Source organism: Fragaria vesca, linkage group LG2, assembly GCF_000184155.1.
Source record: "Fragaria vesca subsp. vesca linkage group LG2, FraVesHawaii_1.0, whole genome shotgun sequence".
In the NCBI taxonomy this organism is placed as follows: domain Eukaryota; kingdom Viridiplantae; phylum Streptophyta; class Magnoliopsida; order Rosales; family Rosaceae; genus Fragaria; species Fragaria vesca.
In genome coordinates, this window is record NC_020492.1 from 28,105,986 (window position 1) to 28,129,510 (window position 23,525).

Below are 23,525 nucleotides of genomic sequence, written 5' to 3' on the forward strand. Positions count from 1 at the left end.
GCGGCTATAGTTATTTTTAATTATTTATTACACACTTTAGCTGACGAATATATTAATTGTTTCGTCGGCTAAAGTCTGGGAAAAAAACCGACGACATGTTTTTCGTCGGCTAACTGTGGGACTATAGCCGACGAAAAAAAAAATTTCGTCGGCTAAAGTCATCACCGACGACCTTTTCCCGACGACACTATAGCCGACGAGCCTTCGTCGGCTAAGATCTTAGCCGACGAATTAAGATAACAGGCCGACGAAAATTTTTCGTCGGCTAAAGTGCTTGTCCTGGTAGTGTCTATTCTCGAGAGTGGGTTTAAATGTTGGAGCGTCCCCCAACTTCGTCTCTTCTAGGACGAACCCATAATCCGGATTAATCTCGTGAGTTAAATTGGTTTGAGATTGCGATGGCAAGAAGATTCATTTGTGCCAAGTTTACCCTCTTCTAGGGATAAGAATCATTCGAACCTAATGGTCTACCTCACTTTAGGGCAGGGACTATGACTGGTTAGCCGCCATGGCCGTACTTCGTCCAACTAGGATGATACGTCCTACGGGGACATTTATCCTTGCAGGTTTGCAGCAGGTATATATGATCTCGTCACTTTAACTAGATCTAATGAAGTGTCTGGCATATTCTGGGCTACACTACATAGATCTAGAATTCTTTGCACTTCAATATAACATGTGCGGTTTGGGGATCAAGATGAGACATTCTACACGTTGTTCATCAGGAACGGTGACGTTGTTATCTCCCCCTAACGGCGGGAAGAGTATCTCATTAAAGTGACGACCGCAAATCTAGTGGTATAGAGATCTCCTGTCAAGGGATCTAAGGAGCACATAAATGAACATGGTTCATAATCGACATATATGCCCATCATTTGTTGAGGACCCGATTGTGTACGTTGTGGCGGCACAATTGGCATGGAGACTGCAAACCCAATACGTGTAAGTGCAAAAACATCAGGTTCACACCCAGTCACCAACTGTAACATGAAGTATGACGGGTAGCAGTGGGCCTCAACTGGACCGACATGGCTGCATGCAAGATTGTATAGCTCGAGGCAAACAGTAGAAGCTTGGTGCAGATTACCAAAGGTCTATATGCGAGACCATCTTAGTTTTAAACATAGGAAACTATATGTTTTACAAAACCCAAGGGATATGCAATAATCATCGAAAACCTTCGATGTAAACTCTCCGGCATTATCAAATCTTATAGACTTTATGGGATAATCCGAGTGGTGTACCCTCAATTTCATGGGTGAGAGTTTAGCAAATGCAACATTTTCATGTGGATAATAATGTGACATCTGATCACTTTTGTGGATGCATCAACCAAAACCATTAATATTTAACTGGTCCGTATGGTGGTTGAATATGTCACATAACTATGTATAAATGTTTCTGACAATTAACCACACATTACATATGGTGAATATATTCATAACAGCTATTATGATAAAATATTTGAAGTGCCTTATAGACATGCATAATGACTAGGTACGAAAAACCAGTGTCATTAGATTATTTTCCTTTTGTTTGATTCTGCTGGACCAAAGGAATTGACTTTAATTAAAGTGAAAGAAATAAACCTCTACATATTTTACAAGTCTACATGGCACAATCTGAGAGGGTAAACTTGGCACAAGGCACAAATGAATCTTCTTGCCATCGCAATCTCAAACCAATTCAACTCACGAGATAAATCCGGATTATGGGTTCGTCCTATAAGAGACGAAGTTGGGGGACGCTCCAACATTTAAACCCACTCCCGAGAATAGAAAATCTCGGTAAATTTTGTGAGATATTGAATCGGAATGAGAATTCATCGATGATATGTTTGTATTTGCGGTGGCCACCGAATTTATAATAAGCGATGATGTCGAACCTTGCTTCATTGATAGATCTCAACGAAGAGACGACTGGCTAAAAAGGAAAGAAACAATCCAGGTCAAATCAGATTCCTTAACTAAGAGAAAGGTGTTATGAGCCTGTTGTTCCCACACCTACCCATGTTAAACCTATATTGTTTAGATGGGTATTTGTAAGGAAGCGTAATGAGAAAAATGAGATTGTGATATAAGTCTCATTTAGTGGCGAAAGGATTTTCTCAACGCCCTACGATTGATTACGAGGAGAAGTATTTTCCCGTAATGGACGTCATAACGTTCCACTACCTTATCAGTTTGGTAGTTTCCAAATAACTGAATAAGTAGCCTATGAATGTGGCAACAACTTATCTCTGTGGGGATCTGAATATAGAGATGTACATGAAGTTTCCTGAAGGACTTCTGTTACCCAATGCAAATAGTTCTAGACTACAGAACATGCTCTCCATTTGCTAAAGTAGTTCACTTTAGGGGTGCAAACAATCCAGACGGAGTTGGTATAATCGTCTAAGTGAATATTTGCTTGGGGTGAGATATATGAACAAATGGACTATGCCCATGCGTGTTTTAAGGAAACAAATTCCGGGTTTGTAATTTGTGGTAATTTATGTCAATGACATGAATTTGATTGATACTCTTGAAGAGATTAAGGAAATTGCAAAACACCTGAAATCAGAGTTTGAGATGAATGTCTTTAGGAGACTAAATATTATTTTGTCGACCTGAAGTCGTGCAAAGTGTAGATGGAATTTGATCCATCAATCAAATTAAATCTAGAAGATGTTAAGATACTTTGATGAGGATAAAACAAAGTATTTAAGCACACCTATAATCGTCCGAGGTCTAAAGACACCCATATTATCGTGCAGATAATAACGAAGAGATATTAAGACCAGAAGACTCATATCTAAGTACAATAGGCGCATTATTGTACTTGGTTAAATGGCCTTGACCGGACATCTCATTTAATGTGAATTTGTTAACTAGATATAGCTTTGCGCCAACAGACCGTCTCCGTAAATGGCATAAAAGACAATTTTCTGTTACTTTAAATCCTTAGGCATCATGGAATGGATCAACCGCCTATGATCCTTGGAATGATGTTTGCCTTGTTAAATACGCTGGCACGGGTTACGTAAACCCACACAAGGCTTATTCCCAACTAGTTATGTCTTTACTATAGGGAATACAATAATCTTAGAGGTATATGAAACAAAAACCTCTTTAAATCATGCTGACTATTAAGTTATTCAAGAAGCATGATCAAGTAGTAGTTTTACCTAATGTGTAGTTTTCAGGGGGAGTATCCTAAAGCTTACTTTTGACCATTGTGTACTCTTTTTGTCCTTCGGCCAGAGTTATTTTGTCTCACTGGGTTTTGTTACCTGGCAAGGTTTTTAATGAGGCACACATGTAATTGGTCACCTTGCTTATGCTGCATCTTGAAGATGCCTTTATTTGAAATATATGCATTTGCTCATCTTTTCCCTTCGACCACGGGTTTGTCCCACTGGGTTTACCGGGCAAGGTTTTGATGTAGCAACTATTATGCATCTATCTCCCACAGACTCACATCTTCTGATCCAGACTAAATCGTTTCACCGAAATCAAGGGTTCTGACTATCACTGCTGCTTGTGCGTTGTACTCTTTTCTCCTTCGACCGAGATTGTTTTTGTCCCATAGGGTTTTTATTACCTAGTAAGGTTTTGACGAGGCAACACCGAAGCACATATTAGGGGAAGCTAATGACAGAGAATATCTAAGGGGGAGTGTTGTAAATAGTTATTACTTAGTGAGCATTCTTGTAATTAGCCGACTAGGGTTGTTATTGTATGGTTTATTTATCTCGTGAGTTGAATTGGTTTGAGATTGCGATGGCAAGAAGATTCATTTGTGCCTTGTGCCAAGTTTACCCTCTTCTAGGGATAAGAATCGTTCGAACATAATGGTCTACCTCGTTTCTGGGCAGGGACTATGACTGGTTAGCTGCCATGGCCGTACCTCATCCAACTAGGACGATACGTGCGGTTTGGGGATCAAGATGAGACATTCTACACGTCGTTCATCAAGAACGCTCGCATTCTTATCTCCCCCTAACGGCGGGAAGACTGTCTCATCAAAGTGATGACCGCAAATTTAGCGGTATAGAGATCTCCTGTCAAGGGCTCTAAGGAGCACATAATAGATGAGGTTCATAATCGACATATATGCCCATCCTTTGTTGATGACCCCATTTTGTACGTTGTGGCGGCACAATTGGCACGAAGATTGCAAACCCAAATACATGTAAGTGCAAAAACATCAGGCTCACACCCAGTCACCAACTGTAACATGATGTACGACGAGAAGCAGTGGGCCTTAACTGGATCAACATGGCTGCATGCAAGATTGTATAACCCGAGGCAAACAGTAGAAGCTTGGTGCGCATTACCAAGGGTCTATATGCGAGACCATCTTAGGTTTGAACATAGGAAACTATATGTTTTTCAAAACCCAAGGGATATGCAATAATCATCGTAAACATTCGATGTAAACTCTCTGGCATTATCAAGTCTTATAGACTTTATGGGATAATCCGAGTGGTGTACCCTCTATTTCATGGGTGAGAGTTTAGCAAACGCAGCATTTTCATATGGATAATAATGTGACATCTGATCACTTTTGTGGATGCATCAACCAAAACCATTAATATTTAACTGGTCCGTATGGTGGTTGGATAGGTCCACATATTTTCCCTTACATTCTGTGCATAAAGAGATAGTATATATTCTAGTCTTTGTATGTGACGGTCTAGTATTCAACATTCTTAACGAGCAACTTGACATAATGTGTCATCAAAGACAAGACCTTTATTCTAAGGGGGATGCCCGTGTGATATTTGAGTTGAGGATACAGTGCTTCATATGTCTTTCCTGGGTGCATCAAACACCAATACTATAGCTAGTATTTGCTCGAATCATTTAGCTGCTGGCTAATAAATTTGAATATATTCAATGTACATTTTTGGCCGCACATTCGAAGGTTATGCAAAGATATTACACCATTTTTCTAGTGGTTTCAATGTTTAAGCATTCGTTTCAATGAACTTACCTTTTGATAACGTTCTTCTGAAACGTAGAGGTATTTTGCCTCATCAGCCAGACGAGAATGCCTAATTCCTTAATATTGATAACACATATCAATTTTGATTCTAGGGCATTAAGCCTTTTCATTTCAATATTCTCTAACTATGATTTGCTTCAGGCAAGGAAGATGTCTACTTCAAATTAATAGTTTCTTCTGGAGACTACCAATTAATTAACATGATAAAAGCTACCGATGTTATCATGTCTGGTGAATTTTGGAATGAAACTTCAAATTTCTTAAAGGGGGTTATTATCAAAACTACATGTTCGATTTATACATGAACTACTGGTTCATTTCTGAACTACCGGTTCATTTTTAAACTACCGAGTCATTAGGTACATGTATTTTCAAATTATAATCATGTAGCAATTGATGATATTAATTCCACGCTACTAATTTAGCATAGTGAATATGTCACATAACTATGTATAAATGTTTCTGACAATTAACCACACATTACATATGGTGAATATATTAATAACAGCTATTATGATAAAATATTTGAAGTGCCTTATAGACATGCATAATGACTAGGTACGAAAAACCAGTGTCATTAGATTATTTTCCTTTTGTTTGATTCTGCTGGACCAAAGGAATTGACTTTAATTAAAGTGAAAGAAATAAACCTCTACATACTTTACAAGTCTACGGGGCACAATCTGAGTGGTATGTTGGCTGGGCTCTTAGGTCCCGTAAAGGGAGAGTCGGCCTACTAGGCTCAGAATGGTCTGCCAAGAAATGCAATGTTATTAATCAACCCTTTCGGTAACTCCAATTGTATACAACCAGGTAAGCAATGATGAGGTGGTGGAGCGAGGCTCACTTAAGTACATAGCCTCAAAAGAACTTGCTTAGACATCGCATCCAACTAGATGAGCCTAGTTTGAGAAGAATTATAATCATTGTATGGACTTATGCCAACACATGGCAAGCTTCTGTGCTAGCCTTGTAGTTTGCATCAAGCTTCTGGCTCAATTTCATGTATATACAGGCTTGATTTAAGCTTCTGACTTAACATCATTAATATTCACCAATATAACATAAACCAATGCAATATATGTTATTAAACTATAATAGACAAACTTAATGTGAAAGTAATTATATGAAATCGAAATAAATTAAATTATAACGGAAACAATTTAATTCTCATTGACATACTGTATATGCAATAAGGTTGGTATTTACTGAACCAATAAATGTCAATAACGTAGCGGTTACTTGCAAAACGAACTTATTTGCATCACCAATTGCTTATGGCATTAATGTGGCATTACGTACTCATAATAATTATCGATATAAATGATAACATAATTGAGAACTAATTGAATAAAACTGACGCGATTTGAATTTGGTAACCGACAGTTAATATATGGCATAAATTACAAAATAAATATCATTTATGCTGCGGTTAAGTACCAAAGGCAATGAGTTCAAAACTCATTAATGCTTCTAGCATTACACATAAGTATTAAATTGGATAAATGCTTCTGGCATAACATTTATGTAATAATCGCGTAATTAAACCCTAATGCTTCAAGCATAATTTATGGGGTTATAAATATGTAATTGCTTCTGGCATTATACCCTTATAAACGTCAAATTGAAATGAATATGATTCTAATTCGTAATTGACATTAAATTAGGATCCGACATAAAGTCAATAGTAAATATCATTTATGTAGTGGTTATGGATTTAAATCTCATTAATGCTTATGACATTATGTATTACTGTATTAGTAATAAATGAGGTAAATGCTACTGGCATAACGTTTATATAATAATTACGTAATTAAACCCAAAATTCATGCTTCCACCATAATGATTTATAATGGCAATTATTCAAATTGACGTAACCGAATATTAAATTCATAACGTTTCTATCATAATTTGTACAATAATTTGGCCCATAATGCTTGTAGCATAATGTGGGTTGTAAATTGGTAAATGCTTCTTGCATTCCATGTCCTTAAATGACATATTGAATTTGACACAATTCAAATTTGTAACTGACAAAATATACATATTAAGCTACAATTAAGTAACATAATTAGCACTGAAATGTCGTTATACCATTGACAGGGTAAACTTGTCAAAACTGATGGATTGAGAATAAATTGGTTAGTGGGCATTCTTAGTGGGCATTATGAGACTAAGAATGCCCATAGGGTAAACAAAATCGCCTCAGGTTCGCAGCACGTATATATGGGCATGAAAAATCCCAAGAAATGCAATGTTATTTAAGGAACTAGAAGTTCATTCTCAAATATTGAATCAAAACATCACACATATATTGAACCTGTAGTTTCGATAGACATTGAAAAGGTTATGAATCTTCTCAAATAGGCTCACCCACTTGGATTCAATGTCTAGGAAAATCGCCTGAGGTGTGTTCTTAAGAGAGCCTCGCTCCACCACCTCAGTCCCTCTTACCTGGTCGTATTCATTTGGAGCTACCGAAAGGGTTGAGTAGTAATTTTTCATGTATATCGAACTTGTCATTTCAATAATGCCATATAAGGAACCTGAAGTTCCCTTTATAAATTCACCATAAATGTTCAAATTTGGTTTTTCATAAATGTTATAGAACCTGAAGTTCTTATTCATTGTTTATGGAAGTTTTTACCCATAACACTGATTATTGTCATTTAAATTCTTGTAGAGAATGGGAATCCTCAACAAGCTTGAGTTTGTCGCTTTGGAAGTTTCCGGACGGAACTACCTCAAGTGGACCCAAGATGTCAAGCTTCATCTGACTGCATAAAAGATGAGAACAACGATCAATGCTGACAATATTGCTCCAGAAGATATGAAGGCTAGGGCTATGATTTTCCTTAGGAAGCATATGGAGGAAGCCCTGACTGTGGAGTACTTAGCTGAAGAGGACCCATGGTCTCTTTGGGTCGCTCTAGAAGAGCGATTCAATCATCAGAAGGCCATATATTTGCCACAAGGAAGGCATGACTGGCAGAACATACGTTATCAAGCATGAATAACCATATTTACAACACTCCCCCTTGAATATTTCATGTCAGTGTGTTGACCTTGCTTTGTCATTTGCCTTTAAAAGCTTGTAGATTGATGAAGTCTACCCATTTAAAGTGATTGATGTGTGGGAAGTTTGGTCTCGATGAAGTTTGGTTGTCTTGGTTTGTCACTCTAAGCATGAATAGCTCTAAGTTTTCTCTTATATTACCCAAAACTTCATCTCTTATTGTAATTTACATCATGGCCTCATCTCTATATAAGAGATGGTTCCCTACTCAATAATACACACATATTCTCTCATTCTCTTGGTTGTTTCTCTCCTTTCTCAATATGTCATGTAATTATGTGTAAATGTTTTACAACACTCCCCCTTTGATCCGAAAGTTTTCTCTTATAGTGTGACATCTGATCACTTTTGTCGATGCATCAACCAAAACCATTAATATTTAACATGATAAGACTCAGATTGTGCAAGGTGATAATGTTACCGAAAGTTTTCTCTTATATAGATTGAGAAAGTTAGATTTGCGGATCCTCATTCCATGGCGTGTCGGCGCAGATCCATATCTAGCTAACAAATTCACATCGGGTGAGATGTCTGGTCTAGGGCATTTAGCCAAGTACAATAATGTGCTTATTGTACTTAGATATGAGTCTTCTGGTCCCAATATCTCTTCATTATCATCTACACAATGATACGGGTCTCACTAGACTTTAGACGATTATGAGTGAGCCTGAAGACTTTGCTTTATCCTCATTAAATTAAGCATCTTAACATCTTCTAGATGTAATTTGATTGATGGACCAAAATTCCATTTGCACTTTACACGACTCCAGGTCGAGAAAATGATTTGGTCTCTGAAAGTCTTTTTATCTCAAACTCCGACTTCAGGTGTTTTATGGTTTTCTTGATCTCTTCAAGAGTATCAATCAAATTCATGTTATTGACGTAGATCACCAAAAATTGCAAACCCGAAGTTTGTTTTCTTAATAAACATGCATGGGCATAGTCCATTGTTCATATATCCCATCCCAAGCAGATATTCACTTAGACAGTTAAACGGTTATACCAACTCCGTATGGATTGTTTGAACCTAAAGTGAACTACTCTACCAAATGGAGAGCATGTTCTGTGGTCTAGAACTATTTGCATTGGGTAACAGAAGTCCTTCAGGAACCTTCATGTATATCTCTATATTCAGATCCTCATAGAGATAAGTTGTTACCACATTCATAGGCTGCTTATTCAGTTATTCGGAAACTATCAAACTAATAAGGTAGTGGAACGTTAGGACTTCCATTACGGGAAAATATTTCTCCTCGTAATCAATCACAGGGCGTTGAGAAAATCCTTGTGCCATTAAAAGAGTTTTGTATATCACAATTTCATTTTTCTCATTACGTTTCCTTACAAGTACCCATTAAACTCTATATGCATGTTTAACAAGGGGAGGTGTGAGAACAACAGGCCCATAACACTTTTCTCTAAGTTAAAGAATCCACTATGCCAAAGATAGCATCAGACGACAGTTGAGCACTGTCGTCTGACAAAAATTTATATGTCGTTTAAGGCCCTGCCGTCTGATTGACGATCAGACGACAGTTCTCCACCGTCGTCTGAGTGTTGATTAGACTACAGAACATATGTCGACTGATATTTGACATGTCTGAAGGTTTCCTAACTTTATGTCGTCTGTATGAAAGACCAACAACATTTAAATGTCGAGTGAAAAAAGAAAAATTGAAGGATTTATCAAAATAGATGTAGTGTGATACTACCTTACAATGCATATAATCGTCGAGCTACAGAATCTACAACGACAAATACATTCACCTGATGACAAATTTAATGTCGTCTGATGTTGTCAAATTTGGAATGTTATTAGACTATATGTCGTCTCACACCAACGACATATATATATCGTCTGATAATTCATTTAACAGCACTTTTATGTTGTAAAGTATGATGACTTATATCATTTAATTGTCTATTAGACTTCTTATTTTTGTTGCTTGTTATGAAGATTTATGTTGTCCGATTGTCCATTGGATTTCACATTCTTGTTTCTTTTCTTGTTGCTTGTTCTTCTATTGTATGATTGTGAATTGAACTTCATATATAACAAAAACTATGAATAAAATAAAGGAAGTAGCACTTTAGTTAATGTTAAGAATGTACTTCAATTATAAAATTATTTGAAGTGAAAAAACACGTGTACAATAACAATACATATTGATCCTAATGTACATATAACTACACTCATGATCCCACTACTCGCCCATTCTACTCTGCGCACAACTGAAATACGCCACATGTAAATATAAGGACGTTAGAGTATTCCAACATGTATTTAATAAAGAAAAAGGGAGATAAGAGAGAAAAAGAGAGGACTAATGAAACTGAATTCTACAACAATGGGAAGTAGAGTTGTTACCTGCTAGCAGTAACAAAATATACTCACAAGACTCATGAGTTAGTATCATCCCAAAGAATTGTTCAATGTAAGCAAAAGAAGAAATTACTTACTGTTGTGTTATTTGGGTCAGCCTCACCAGGATTTCCATTAAGTACTTGGGTATACAGCTGCAATGATGAACACATAACCATTGGTTTATGCAGTTGAAAAACTTCAGATGCACATACTACAATTTTCCACAAGAGGACCAGAGAGGCATTAGATATAATTAAATGATATTTGAACTTGTCCAAAGCATCACTTGCATTACTAAACATGATAACAAAACAAAGTTAGCACATAAACACAGACCAATGCACATAATATTCTATTCAAATTCTAAATATTCCCTGAAAATTATCAAGGCCTATGCATATTCAGCTTACCTAATAAGCTCTCAAAGAATCACCTCCTTTTTCAGACCAAAAAGAGAAAAGAAAAAAGGATCACCTCCTTGTGGCTATAGAGTCTGTGCACCATCATGTATATATATAGCTATAGAGTATATATATATATATATAGCATATATGCATGTGGTGTGTACTATGTGATCCTTGCTCTATTTCTGTTCTAAGCATTCTAAAGAACCTACCAATACTACCTAATAGTCAAAAGTGCATCCCAACAACATTAATCTTGAACACATAGATAGAAATCTTAATAAGGGGAAGAAACATATTACCAAAAGAATGTAAAATCTGATGTTGTTGCAAAATAGGGAGGGAAGCTCAGTGATTCGAAGGCCCAAAATCCTCCGAGTGTTCTGTCAAAGTAAAACTCATGGATTAGAACAGGTTTATAGAACATGTATGACCAAGAAGAGACTTGGAGCTGAGCAAATCGGAACTTTCAAAAGAAGATTTAATAGTTAGTACTCCTCACTAAAACTGAAATCTAAAACTAGTGTCATTCCATATCCAACTGATCCTAGAAAAGAAAAAACAAGAACAAAAACAACATATGCATAGATTACCTTAGCTACTTGGTTATTAAAATTACTATCTACCAATTCACTCCCAATATACTGCAACCCATAATCAAACTACCATATGCATAGATTTTATCCACATTTATCTACTAAAACTTTAATTGAGAAATGTAATCAAACCAAGGGGTTCAGTCAAAAATTGAATAAAGAGCATCAACAAAACAGAACTTTATTTAATAAGAAACAAAAGTAAGATCAAACAAACCTGTAAATTCAAACAATCTCGAGTCAGCCTTGATTGGAATGAGACCCAATCTATGGGAAAAGACTTCATCTTGGATTACTAATGTATTGGTTGCAATAAGAACTCTTTCAGTAGCCATACTTAGAGAAGTGAGTTTAGACCAAAATGCAGAAGTATATGCTGGACTTGGAATGCCAATGCCATGCATATCTTTTGCCATGCCTGACCATGGAGTTCTAGAGCTTCAAGGAATTCAATCTCCTGTATAAGGAAAAGAGGTTTCAGCAATTCAATCCATTAGCCACATCATGTCATCATCTCACATAACTTGAGTAATGTAAAAGTGAAATTGAACTTGAGAACCTGAATAAGAAGGCATAGTTTAAGGATCAGAAAGCAGCTACAATGCTAGAATATATAAATACACAATATATATATATGTATGCTAAGACTAGGAGTGATTTGACCTTATAATAAAAATTGACAATGCCATGAGACATATGTGTTTCAATTGTAAGCTGGAAAGGATCAGTTAGATCATTACTCAGTTACTAACACATTTTTAAGAACAAACGCGCGCACACACAAAAGAAAGAGTAATCTGACAATGAAACCAACAAAATTTTACATGAGCATTAACTAGCAGCTCTTTGATAAACAGTATACATACCTAATGAAGTAATCAATTTATTATAAGGAGCTAGAGTTGTATGATCCTTACCAAATATAAGTGATAGGACCAGTGCTACAGTTAAACAGACCAAGCTCAAGACTTTTAAAACCCCCATTGCCCTTAATGCTGACAAGTGTGATATCCCAATGGTAGATAATGCACACACAAAACCAACTCCAAAGTGATATTGTCACCTCCACCTTCAATTACACAAACACCTAAACATAAGATCGACTCATTAAAATATTAAAGAGATCTTTTGTTAAATGTCAACCTCAAAGCTTCCCCTTTAATAATATTAAAAACATAACAAACTGGAAGATGTAGTCTACAACCATAAACACTGTATAACTCAGTTTTCAAATACTAACAAAACGAAATTACATTGCCAACAATATCTTGTGAGACCTGAGACGATAATCTGAGTCACTTTGCGTCTGTTGCTTGTCTTATCGAAGTCGCAAGCAGTTCCCTGCAACAAGTTCAAGCATTAACCAGTATAAACTAGAATCGGTATTTTTCAAACAAAAGAGCATCTCAAATAACAGTAACAGATATGGAGATTAAAAATATAACCTTCGAATCGGGATTTGGGGTTAGCAATTGCGGTCTTCTTCGGCGCCGGAGGGACAGGTGGCACGATTTTGCAGATGCCATACTGGGAAGCTTCTTTCTCGATCTTGAAAATGTAGGCAATCGGATCTTGGAACTCGGCCCAGGTTGGGTGGTACTCCGGAGCTACTGGGAGAGCTCTCAGCCAGGGGAGGACCTCATGGGGCTGCTCTGGAGCTGTTGCCATTTCGACAATCGAATTGAATCAATTGAAACGAGAGATCTTTCGGGTTATGGAGGATTGGTCATGCAAAACCCATGAATTGATTTGGACTAGTTTTCGATCTCCTCGAAGGAGGAAGAGCAGAGGGAGGGGACTTGATTGACGATGGTGGGCTGATGGTAGCAGAGAGAGGATTGGGCGTTAGTGCGGAACCGCTCTCGTCTAAAAGTCTCTCTTTCCCTCTCGAACTAAAATGAATTGGAGAGGCTAGGGTTTCTTACTCTTTTAAGGGTTTGACCAGCGGTTCAGATGAGAAACGAAAAGATAGAGGGCTAGGATTAATTGGTAGTTTTAAAAAACATAAATAATTGACCAACACCTTTACTAACTTACTATATCCTAACTCTAACCCTAACCCCTAAACCCAGTCTTTGTATCATTTTTTGAAGTTAATCATTTTGACTTGTTAAAATATTTATCAGACGACATATATATGTAGTATGAATCTATTAAAGATTGATCGGTTAAAGTTGACCGCATTGATCGAGACCTGAACATTAACGGAAATGTCTGAATTTTGAATTATAACCATGTTTCACTATCATGATCATATCCACTACTCAAACTTTAACTATTTTATTTTATTTAACTTGAATTACAACATGACTACTAATGTGTTACAACATGTTTACTAAGTTATATCTAAACATATATCTTTATAAACTAACTATATGTACGAAATAAAATTTGCTAAATTTGACCGTATGATGTGATTGTAGTGGTTAAATATGGATAAGGTAGGAAACTTACCTATTTTCGAAAAACTTTGGGTCTCGATCGCATGGGTCAACTGTATTTACACTTAAACTTCATTATGTTTCACTATGGAGAGCTATATAATCGGTTGATAAATGTGTCTAAATTTTCACATGGATTACTTTTACTGATACTAAATGAGAGTTTTAGTATTGGCGAATCCAAAATATAAGTGTCGGCCAGAATAGATTAAAGCGTTTCAATTTTGGTAAATGTGTTGACTTTTAAAGTACTCATCAAACAACATATATATATATATAGTCTGAATTTATTAAAGAATGATCCATTAATGTTGACCGGATCGACCGAGGCCCGAACATTATCGAAAGTGTTTGAATTTTGCATCATGACTAGGTATTGCTATCATGATAATATCCAATACTCAAACTTTAATTTTTTCAGTTTTAGTCATTTCAATCATAACGTGTCTACTAATGTGATATAAGATGTTTACTAGATTATACCTAAACATGTAACTTTATAAGCCAACTGTATGGACAAAATATAATTCACAAAATTTGACCGTACGATGTGATCACATAAGTAAAATATGGATACAATAGAAAACTTACCAATTTTCGATAAAGTTTGGGTCTTGATCGTACTAGTCAACTTTATTTACGTTTAAATTTTTCTATGGGGACCTATATAATCGGTTTATAAACGTGTCTAAATTTTCTCATACATTAGTTTCGCGGGTACTCTATGAGAGTTTCAACGTTCACGAATCAAAAAATACGTTCGGCCGGAGGAGATAAGAGCGTTTCCGTATGGATAATAGGCATATCGTTTGTTGACTAATTTTGGACCTCTTACTACCACATATTTATGTCGTTAGAGTCACACAAAGAAGTGACGCCATAATTCGTTAAGAGCGGGAAAATTTCGAATTCGCTAAGATTGGGAAAACTGCTTCCGCGCGCAATTGAAAATTTAAAGTTCTTTTTGGACAACATAAATATGTTGTCTCATAAGTAAAACTCTGCACTGGGAAGTTTGAATTGAAAATTTCAGTTTCTTTCAGACAACATATATTTGTCGTCTCCAGAAGTACATTAAAAGAGCTGAAAACGGGATTTGGACAGCCTTCCTCACACAACATATATATGAGGTCTCAATTTTCAGCTAAAAACCTCATTTCAGCTCAATTTTCAAACAACATATATTTGTCGTCTGCAGAAGTACATTAAAAGAGCTGAAAACTAGATTTAGACAGCCTTTCTCACACAACATATATATGAGGTCTCAATTTTCAGCTAAAAATGAGAATTTATGGGTTTGTTGACACCACACCTATATGTCGTATGATTTTTACAAACCTAGAAAAAATGAACTAGCCTCTAAAAGTATTGAAGTAGAATGTCATTGAGACGACTTTTACATTTTATATGTCGTCTAAAAAACCATTAAAACCATCAGACGACACTTGTTTCAAATGTTGTTTTATATGTCATGCCTCCTGTGTCGTCTGATGATGTTATTGGCATAATGATCTAATATGACCTGGATTGTTTCTTTCCTTTTTAGCCAGTCGTCTCTTCGTTGAGATCTATCAACGAATCAAGGTTCGACATCATCACTTATTATAATTTCGGTGGCCACCGCAAATACAAACACATCATCGATGAACTCTCATTCCGATTCAATATCTCACTAAATTTACCGAGATTTTCTATTCTCAATAGTGGGTTTAAATGTTGGAGCGTCCCCCAACTTCGTCTCTTCTAGGACGAACCCATAATCCGGATTAATCTTGTGAGTTGAATTGGTTTGAGATTGTGATGGCAAGAAGATTCATTTGTGCTAAGTTTACCCTCTTCTAGGGATAAGAATCATTCGAACCTAATGGTCTACCTCGCTTCAGGGCAAGGACTATGACTGGTTAGCCGCCAAGGCCGTACTTCGTCCAACTAGGACGATACGTCCTACAGGGACATTTATCCTTGCAGGTTTGTAGCAGGTATATATGATCTTGTCACTTTAACTAGATCTTATGAAGTGTCTGGCATTTTCTGGGCTACACTACAAAGATCTAGAATTCTTCGCACTTCAACTAGAAGTAGAATTCTTCGCACTTCAACTAGAAGTAGAATTCTTCGCACTTCAATATAACATGTGCGGTTTGGGGATCAAGATGAGACATTCTACACGTTGTTCATCAGGAACGGTGACGTTGTTATCTCCCCTTAACGGCGGGAAGAGTATCTCATTAAAGTGACGACCGCAAATCTAGTGGTATAGAGATCTCCTGTCAAGGGCTCTAAGGAGCACATAAATGGACAGGGTTCATAATCGACATATATGCCCATCATTTATTGAGGACTTGATTGGGTACGTTGTGGCGGCACAATTGGCATGGAGACTGCAAACCCAATACGTGTAAGTGCAAAAACATCTGGTTCACACCCAGTCACCAACTGTAACACGAAATAAGATGGGTAGCAATGGGCCTCAACTGGACCGACATGGCTGCATGCAAGATTGCATAGCCCGACGCAAATAGTAGAAGCTTGGTGCACATTACCAAGGTTCTATATGCGAGACCATCTTGGGTTTGAATATAGGAAACTATATGTTTTACAAAACCCAAGAGATATGCAATAATCATCGAAAACCTTCGATGTAAACTCTCCGGCATTATCAAGTCTTATAGACTTTTTGGGATAATCCGAGTGGTGTACCCTCTATTTCATAGGTGAGAGTTTAGCAAATACAGCATTTTCTTGTGGACAATAGTGTGACATCTGATCACTTTTGTCGATGCATCAACCAAAACCATTAATATTTAACTGGTCCGTATGGTGGTTAGATAGGTCCACGTATTTTTCCTTGCATTCTGTGCATAAAGAGATAATGTATATTCTAGTCTTTGCATGTGATGGTCTAGTATTCAACATTCTTAACGAGCAGCTTGATATAATGTGTCATTAAAGACAAGACCCTTATTCTGAGGGGCATGCCCGTGTGATAATTGAGTTGAGGATACGGTGCATCATATGTTTTTCCTGGGTGCATCAAACACCAATACTATCGCTAGTATTTGCTCGAATCATTTAGCTTCTAGCTAATAAATTTGAATATAGTCAATGTACACTTTTGGCCGCACATTCGAAGGTTATGCAAAGATATTACACTATTTTTCTGGTGGTTTCAACGTTTTAAGCATTGGTTTCAATAAACTTACCTTTTGATAACGTTCTTCTGAAACGTAGAGGTATTTTGCCTCGTCAGCCAGACGAAAACACTCAATTCCTTAATATTTATAGCACATATCAATTTTGATTTAGATTCTAAGGCAACAAGCCTTTTCATTTCAATATTCTCTAATTAATTATGTTTTGCTTCGAGCAATGAATATATATATGTCTATTTCAAATTGTTTCTTCTGGAGACTACCAATTAACATGATAAAAGCTACGGATTTTATCATGTCTGATGAATTTTGAAATGAAACTTCAAGTTTCTTAAGGGGGTTATTATCGAAACTACAAGTTCGATTTATACATGAACTACAGGTCCACTTTTGAACTACCGGTTCATTAGGTACATGTATTTTCAAATTATAATCATGTAACAATTAATAATATTAATTCCATGCTACTAATTTAGCATAGTGAATATGTCACGTAATTATGTGTAAATGCTTCTGGCAATTAACTACACATTAAATATGGTGAATGTTTAACAACATCCATTATGAGAAAGTATTTGAAATGTCTTATAGACATACATAATGACTACGAAAATCCAGTGTCATTAGATTATTTTCCTTTTTTTGATTATGCTGGACTAAAGGAATTTACTTTAATTAAAGTGAAAGAAATAAACTTCTTCATACTTTACAAGTATATAAGGGACACAATCTGAGAGGTATGTTGGGCTTCTAAGTCCCGTATAGGGAGAGTGGGCCTACTGGGCTCAAAATGGTCTACCAAGAAATGCAATGTTATTAGTCAACCCTTTCGGTAACTCCAATTGTATACGACCAGGTAAGCAATGATAAGGTGGTGGAACAAGGTTCACTTAAGTACACAGCCTCAAAAGAACTTGCCTAGACATCGCATCCAACTGGATGAGCCTAGTTTGAGAAAAATTATATTCATTGTATGGACTCATGGCGACACATGGCAGCCTATGTGCTAGCCTTGCAGCTTGTGTCGAGCTTCTGGCTCAATTTGTGTATATTCAGACTTGATTTAAGCTTCTGACTTAACATCATTAATATTCACCAATATAACATAAACCAATGGAATATATGTTATTAAATCGTAACATACAAACTTAATGTGAAAGTAATTATATGAAACCGAAATAAATTAAATTATAACGGAAACAATTTAATTCACATCGACAAAATGCATATGCAATAAAATTACTAAACCAATAAATGTCAATAACGTAGCGGTTACTTGCAAAACTAACTCATTTGCATCACCAATTGCTTCTGGCATTAATGTGTCATTACATACTCATAATAATTATCGATATAAACGATAACATAATTGAGAACTAATTGAATAAAACTGACGCGATTTGAATTTGGTAACCGACAGTTAATATATGACATAAATTACTAAATAAATATCATTTATGCAGCTGTTAAGTACTAAAGGCAATGAGTTCAAATCTTATTAATGCTTCTAGCATTACACATAAGTATTAAATTGGATAAATGCTTCTGACATAACATTGATGTAATAATCGCGTAATTAAACCCTAATGCTTCAAGCACAATTTATGAGGTTATAAATGTGTAATTGCTTCTGGCATTATACCTTCATAAACGTCAAATTGAAATGAATATGATTCTAATTCGTAATTGACATTAAATTAGGATCCGACATAAAGTCAATAACAAATATCATTTATGTAGCGGTTATGGGTTTAAATCTCATTAATGCTTATGAAATTATGTATTACTGTATTAGTAATAAATGAGGTAAATGCTACTGGCATAACGTTTATATAATAATTACGTAATTAAACCCAAAATTCATACTTCTAGCATAATGAATTATAATGACAATTATTCAAATTGACGTAACCGAATATTAAATTCATAATGTTTAGGGAAAAAGACCATTTGCACAAAATAGAAAAAGTTAAACCCCATTTTAATGATAATCTTTTTTAATAAGCCCATTTGAATACAAGGTATTTATTTTAAGCCCAAATACACAAATCTTTATTAGAATATAATAAAATTATATTTTTAAAGACTTTTTTACCCTTAGCTTTTACTTAAAGAGAAATAATAAAAAAGATGGAGGGAAGACTTTGCCGGAAGCACACCGGGCTCCGGCGCCAGTCACCGGCGGCCGCATTCCGGTCGCCGGACTCCGAACTCCGGCCGCGGGAATCCGGTCACCGGTCAACGGTCATCGGAATTTTCCAATGGCCGGAAAATTGCAGGCATCCGGTGGATTTTTTTAAATGCCATCGGAATTTACGTGATCTTAACCCAAGTACGAAAAAAAAATTACTACCCCTAGTAAATTTTTACTGGGGGTAGTAAACTAAAAATAAAGTTTCTCCATGACCATTATACAACTTAAAATAATGAAAAATCAACTTAGATGCAGAAAAATAAAGTTTACTGCCCCTAGTAAACTTTTGCTGGGAGTAGTAAACTTTTACTGGGGGTAGTAAACTTGCAAAACAGTAGCTAAAATGCCATAATTCACATTTAAAAGGAGAAAAATCAACTTAGATGCAAAAAATAAAGTTTACTACCCCTAGTAAACTTTTACTGGGGGTAGTAAACTTGCAAAACAGTAGCTCCAATGCCATAATTCACATTGAAAAGGAGAAAAATCAACTTAGATGCGAAAAAATAAAGTTTACTACCCCCAGTAAACTTTACTGGGGGTAGTAAACTTGCAATACAATATTTTCCTAGTCAGTATATACATTAAAACACAAAAAAAAAATCAACTTAGATGCAGACAAATAAAGTTTACTACCCCTAGTAAACTTCTATTGGAGTAGTAAACCTACTAGGGGTAGTAAACCTGCAATACAATATTTCCCAGGTTAGTATACACTTTAAAACAACAAAAACCCAACTTATTTCTCAAGTTTCCATAAATTCACATTTCTAAAGTGAACTCCATACCACAAAATCGAAATTACAAACATCATAACCAAATTAAAGAACAAAACACTGGATCTTTTTCTGATGGCTTTAGGATAAAAGTATTCCCACAGGCAACTGCAATTGGGAACATCTGCAGTAAGATCATGAGGCAAGCAAACAATTAGAATGGTAGATATTTTTTTTTTCTCTTTCTATGGAGAACTATTTCAAAGATCCGGGAGAAAATTAACCTGGTAATGGCTCTAGTGTGCTTGTGTGAAAAAAAAAGAACGTAAATCTGAAGGGAGGAAAAACACCAGAAAAACACTATAATTACAGAAGCTGCAGTGTTGAATCAAATGCATCATGACAGCATCTTGCCTAAGCATTTAGGTGAGATATATACAAACCTAGTTGTGTAAATTATGAACAAGAGAAAAAGGAGATCGTAGGCTCACCCATAATGGAATCATTCCGGAAAGTTGAACGGACAAATCCCAGCACAAACACCAAGCGGTTCTCTAATGCTATACGTGTCAATTCCATTTGATACATTAGAAACGTATTCCCCCATTTGCAGAGTTGTGGTACCACAAGCATGTTCTACCACCTCTGAATAAGAAAAACACAAAGTAACAGAGCTTCATCAACACCACCAAACTCCAGTATTAAAAAACACATGGTAGTATATCAACAGGAAAGCACATACACTAACCTAGCCCACGAAACACATCACCATGTGTATCCTTTAATGTCTTCCCTTGTTCTGTAGTAATATTCAAGGCCAACTTATCCTGAAAAGAGAATACATCGATTAATATTACTAGGGGTAGGAGATCGGCGTGCGACCAAGCGAGGACGACCAACTATGATCGGAGGCTGCCATGGTGCGGAGATCGGCTCGCATCGCCAACGCCTCTGGTTTTGAAGATCGGAGATCGGAGCTCGACTGCTTGGACTCGATCCCGCCGATCTTCACTCCAAACCTTCACAGATTCGGCCACACCTTCTCCAATCTCTGCAGCAATACGCCGCCGACGGCAACATCTCCATCCTCACCAAGTCTACCGTCGAGGAGATCGTTGTCTCCCTGCCTTCGTCATCAACCGTCGCTCTTTTTCTCGTCAGTGTCGGCCTTGTCTTCGTGATCAGATTCGGATCCCATGCCGACCGACAACGACGAGGCTGCTAGACCTTACAGAGGATGTGGTGGAGCGACTCATTGGAGGCTGCTCGATCTCGACCGTCGTCGTCGGCGATGCCTGATGAGAGAGAGAGAGAGAGAGTAGTTTTTGATCGGGATAAAGAGAGGAGAAAGTGAGAAACAGAGAAAGAGAGTTAAATGAGGTCAAGGGTAATGACGTCCTTTTATTAGAATTCATTGGAATGAGATTGGTAAAGAGTTTTTCATTGGAATGGGCAATAAACCTTTAAAATTAGTACTAAAGTGTCATTTACTCTAATGTTTATATCATAATTTGCACAATAATTTGGCCCATAATGCTTGTAGCATAATGTGGGTTGTAAATTGGTAAATGCTTCTGGCATTACATGTCCTTAAATGACATATTGAATTTGATACAATTCAAATTTGTAACTGACAAAATATACATATTAAGCTACAATTAAGTAACATAATTAGCATTGAAATGTCGTTATACCATTGACGTAACATTTACTAACGGATTTTATTTAAACCCCATTAAGAGCAATATTAATTCCTTCTTATCGCTAAATGCTTCAGACATAATGAATATGGAATATATGTAACGTCTGCTATCATTGACCAAATTAATGGTAAAACCTTAATGGTTACAAGCACTACTTCTGGAATGCATGCATGATCCTGAGTTTGGATATCATGAAAAACTATATTTTTTGCTGATCCATGTGCCTCCTTGTCTGCACTACTAAGCAGTTGTGAAGGCTGATTTCGGTGGCTACTGGCCTCCGTAGTGATTTTCCTTTTGGTGCTATATTTTCCTTTTCCAATTCTAATAACATAAGAAAACTTATATGACATTTCATGTTCATATGTATTAACCAAATAGACTAATAAAATATATTTAGTGCTCATGCATCGTAGACGAATTTTGCAATATGCAATCAAAGTTAATAAACATGAAATCACAAGATCGAAACATAAACAACATATGGTTCATGCTTCAGGATGGTTTTTCATGTAATCAAGGTTTGAAAGAAACATGAATTATAATAGAATTTAGAAAACTTTACTCGATGCAAAGCGAATCAAAGAGTGTTCATCTTATGTGTCAGAACTGAGAATATTGGTGGACTAAACTTCTAATCCAATCCGAGAGCTTGTTTGTGATTGAAATTTTAAACCATGTTGAATGATTCTTCCATCGATTGAACAACGGTCTCTCTTCCATGCTGCATAAAAACTACCTTAGGGTTAGAACTATCCGTGCTGATAACGTGTTGTAAAATAAAAAGAATAGATTAAGAAAGGAGAGAAACAACCAAGAGAATGAGAGAATATGTGTGTATTATTGAGTAAACTTTCTCTCAGATTGTGCCCTGTAGACTTGTAAAGTATGTAGAGGTTTATCTTTTTCATTTTAATTAAAGTCAATTCCTTTGGTCCAGCAGAATCAAACAAAAGAAAAATAATCTAATGACACTGGTTTTTCGTACCTAGTCATTATGCATGTCTATAAAGCACTCGATTGACTTATTCTCTGACTTATTCGTGCTGATTGATACTCTTGAAGAGATTAAGGAAACTGTAAAACACCTGAAATCAGAGTTTGAGATGAATGTCTTTAGGAGACTAAATATTATTTTGTCGACCTGAAGTCGTGCAAAGTGTACATGGAATTTGATCCATCAATCAAATTAAATCTAGAAGATGTTAAGATACTTTGATGAGGATAAAACAAAGTATTTAAGCACACCTATAATCGTCCGAGGTCTAAAGATACCCGTATTATCGTGCAGATAATAACGAAAAGATATTAAGGACAGAAGACTCATATCTAAGTACAATAGGCGCATTATTGTATTTGGTTAAATGGCCTAATGTGAATTTGTTAGCTAGATATAGCTTTGCGCCAACACGCCGCCTCCGTAAATGGCATAAAATACAATTTTCCGTTACTTTAAATGTATGACGAAAAATGACTCGTTCTATCCCTAGCATCATGGAATGGATCAACCGCCTATGATTCTTGGAATAATGTTTGCCTTGTTAAATATGCTGACGTGTTATGTAAACCTACACAAGGCTTATTCCCAACTGGTTATGTCTTTACTATAGGGAATACAATAATCTTAGAGGTATATGAAACAAAAACCTCTTTAAATCATGCTGATTATTAAGTTATTCAACAAGCATGATCAATGTAGTAGTTTTACCTAGTCCCAACTGATTATGTCTTTACTATAGGGAATACAATAATCTTAGAGGTATATGAAACAAAAACCTCTTTAAATCATGCTGACTATTAAGTTATTCAAGAAGCATGATCAATGTAGTAGTTTTACCTAGTGTGTAGTTTTCAGGGGGAGTCAATATTAGGGGGAGTATCCTGAAGCA

General features: G+C 36.2%; 1 protein-coding gene and 1 non-coding gene across 3 annotated transcripts; both read right to left on the reverse strand.

Moving 5' to 3' along the window:
- Positions 1–10,255: 10,255 nt before the first annotated feature.
- On the reverse strand, positions 10,256–13,289 carry LOC101297505. Of its 2 annotated transcripts, XR_184078.1 has the most exons (6): positions 12,684–13,289; positions 12,348–12,499; positions 11,648–11,887; positions 11,137–11,217; positions 10,526–10,582; positions 10,256–10,297 (listed from the first exon to the last, which is right to left on the reverse strand). It is a non-coding gene; the product is annotated as an uncharacterized LOC101297505 (transcript). The 2 variants fall into 2 exon arrangements; XR_184077.1 differs by lacking the exon at positions 10,256–10,297 and having other exon boundaries at positions 10,321–10,582; positions 12,348–12,719.
- Positions 12,709–13,216, reverse strand: LOC101297211 (lysine-specific demethylase REF6-like). The gene is made up of 2 exons (XM_004291592.1): positions 12,876–13,216; positions 12,709–12,771 (listed from the first exon to the last, which is right to left on the reverse strand). Exons 1-2 carry the CDS (start codon positions 13,096–13,098, stop codon positions 12,749–12,751), a joined length of 246 nt encoding a protein of 81 aa, XP_004291640.1. The 5' UTR covers positions 13,099–13,216; the 3' UTR covers positions 12,709–12,748.
- Positions 13,290–23,525: the final 10,236 nt, after the last annotated feature.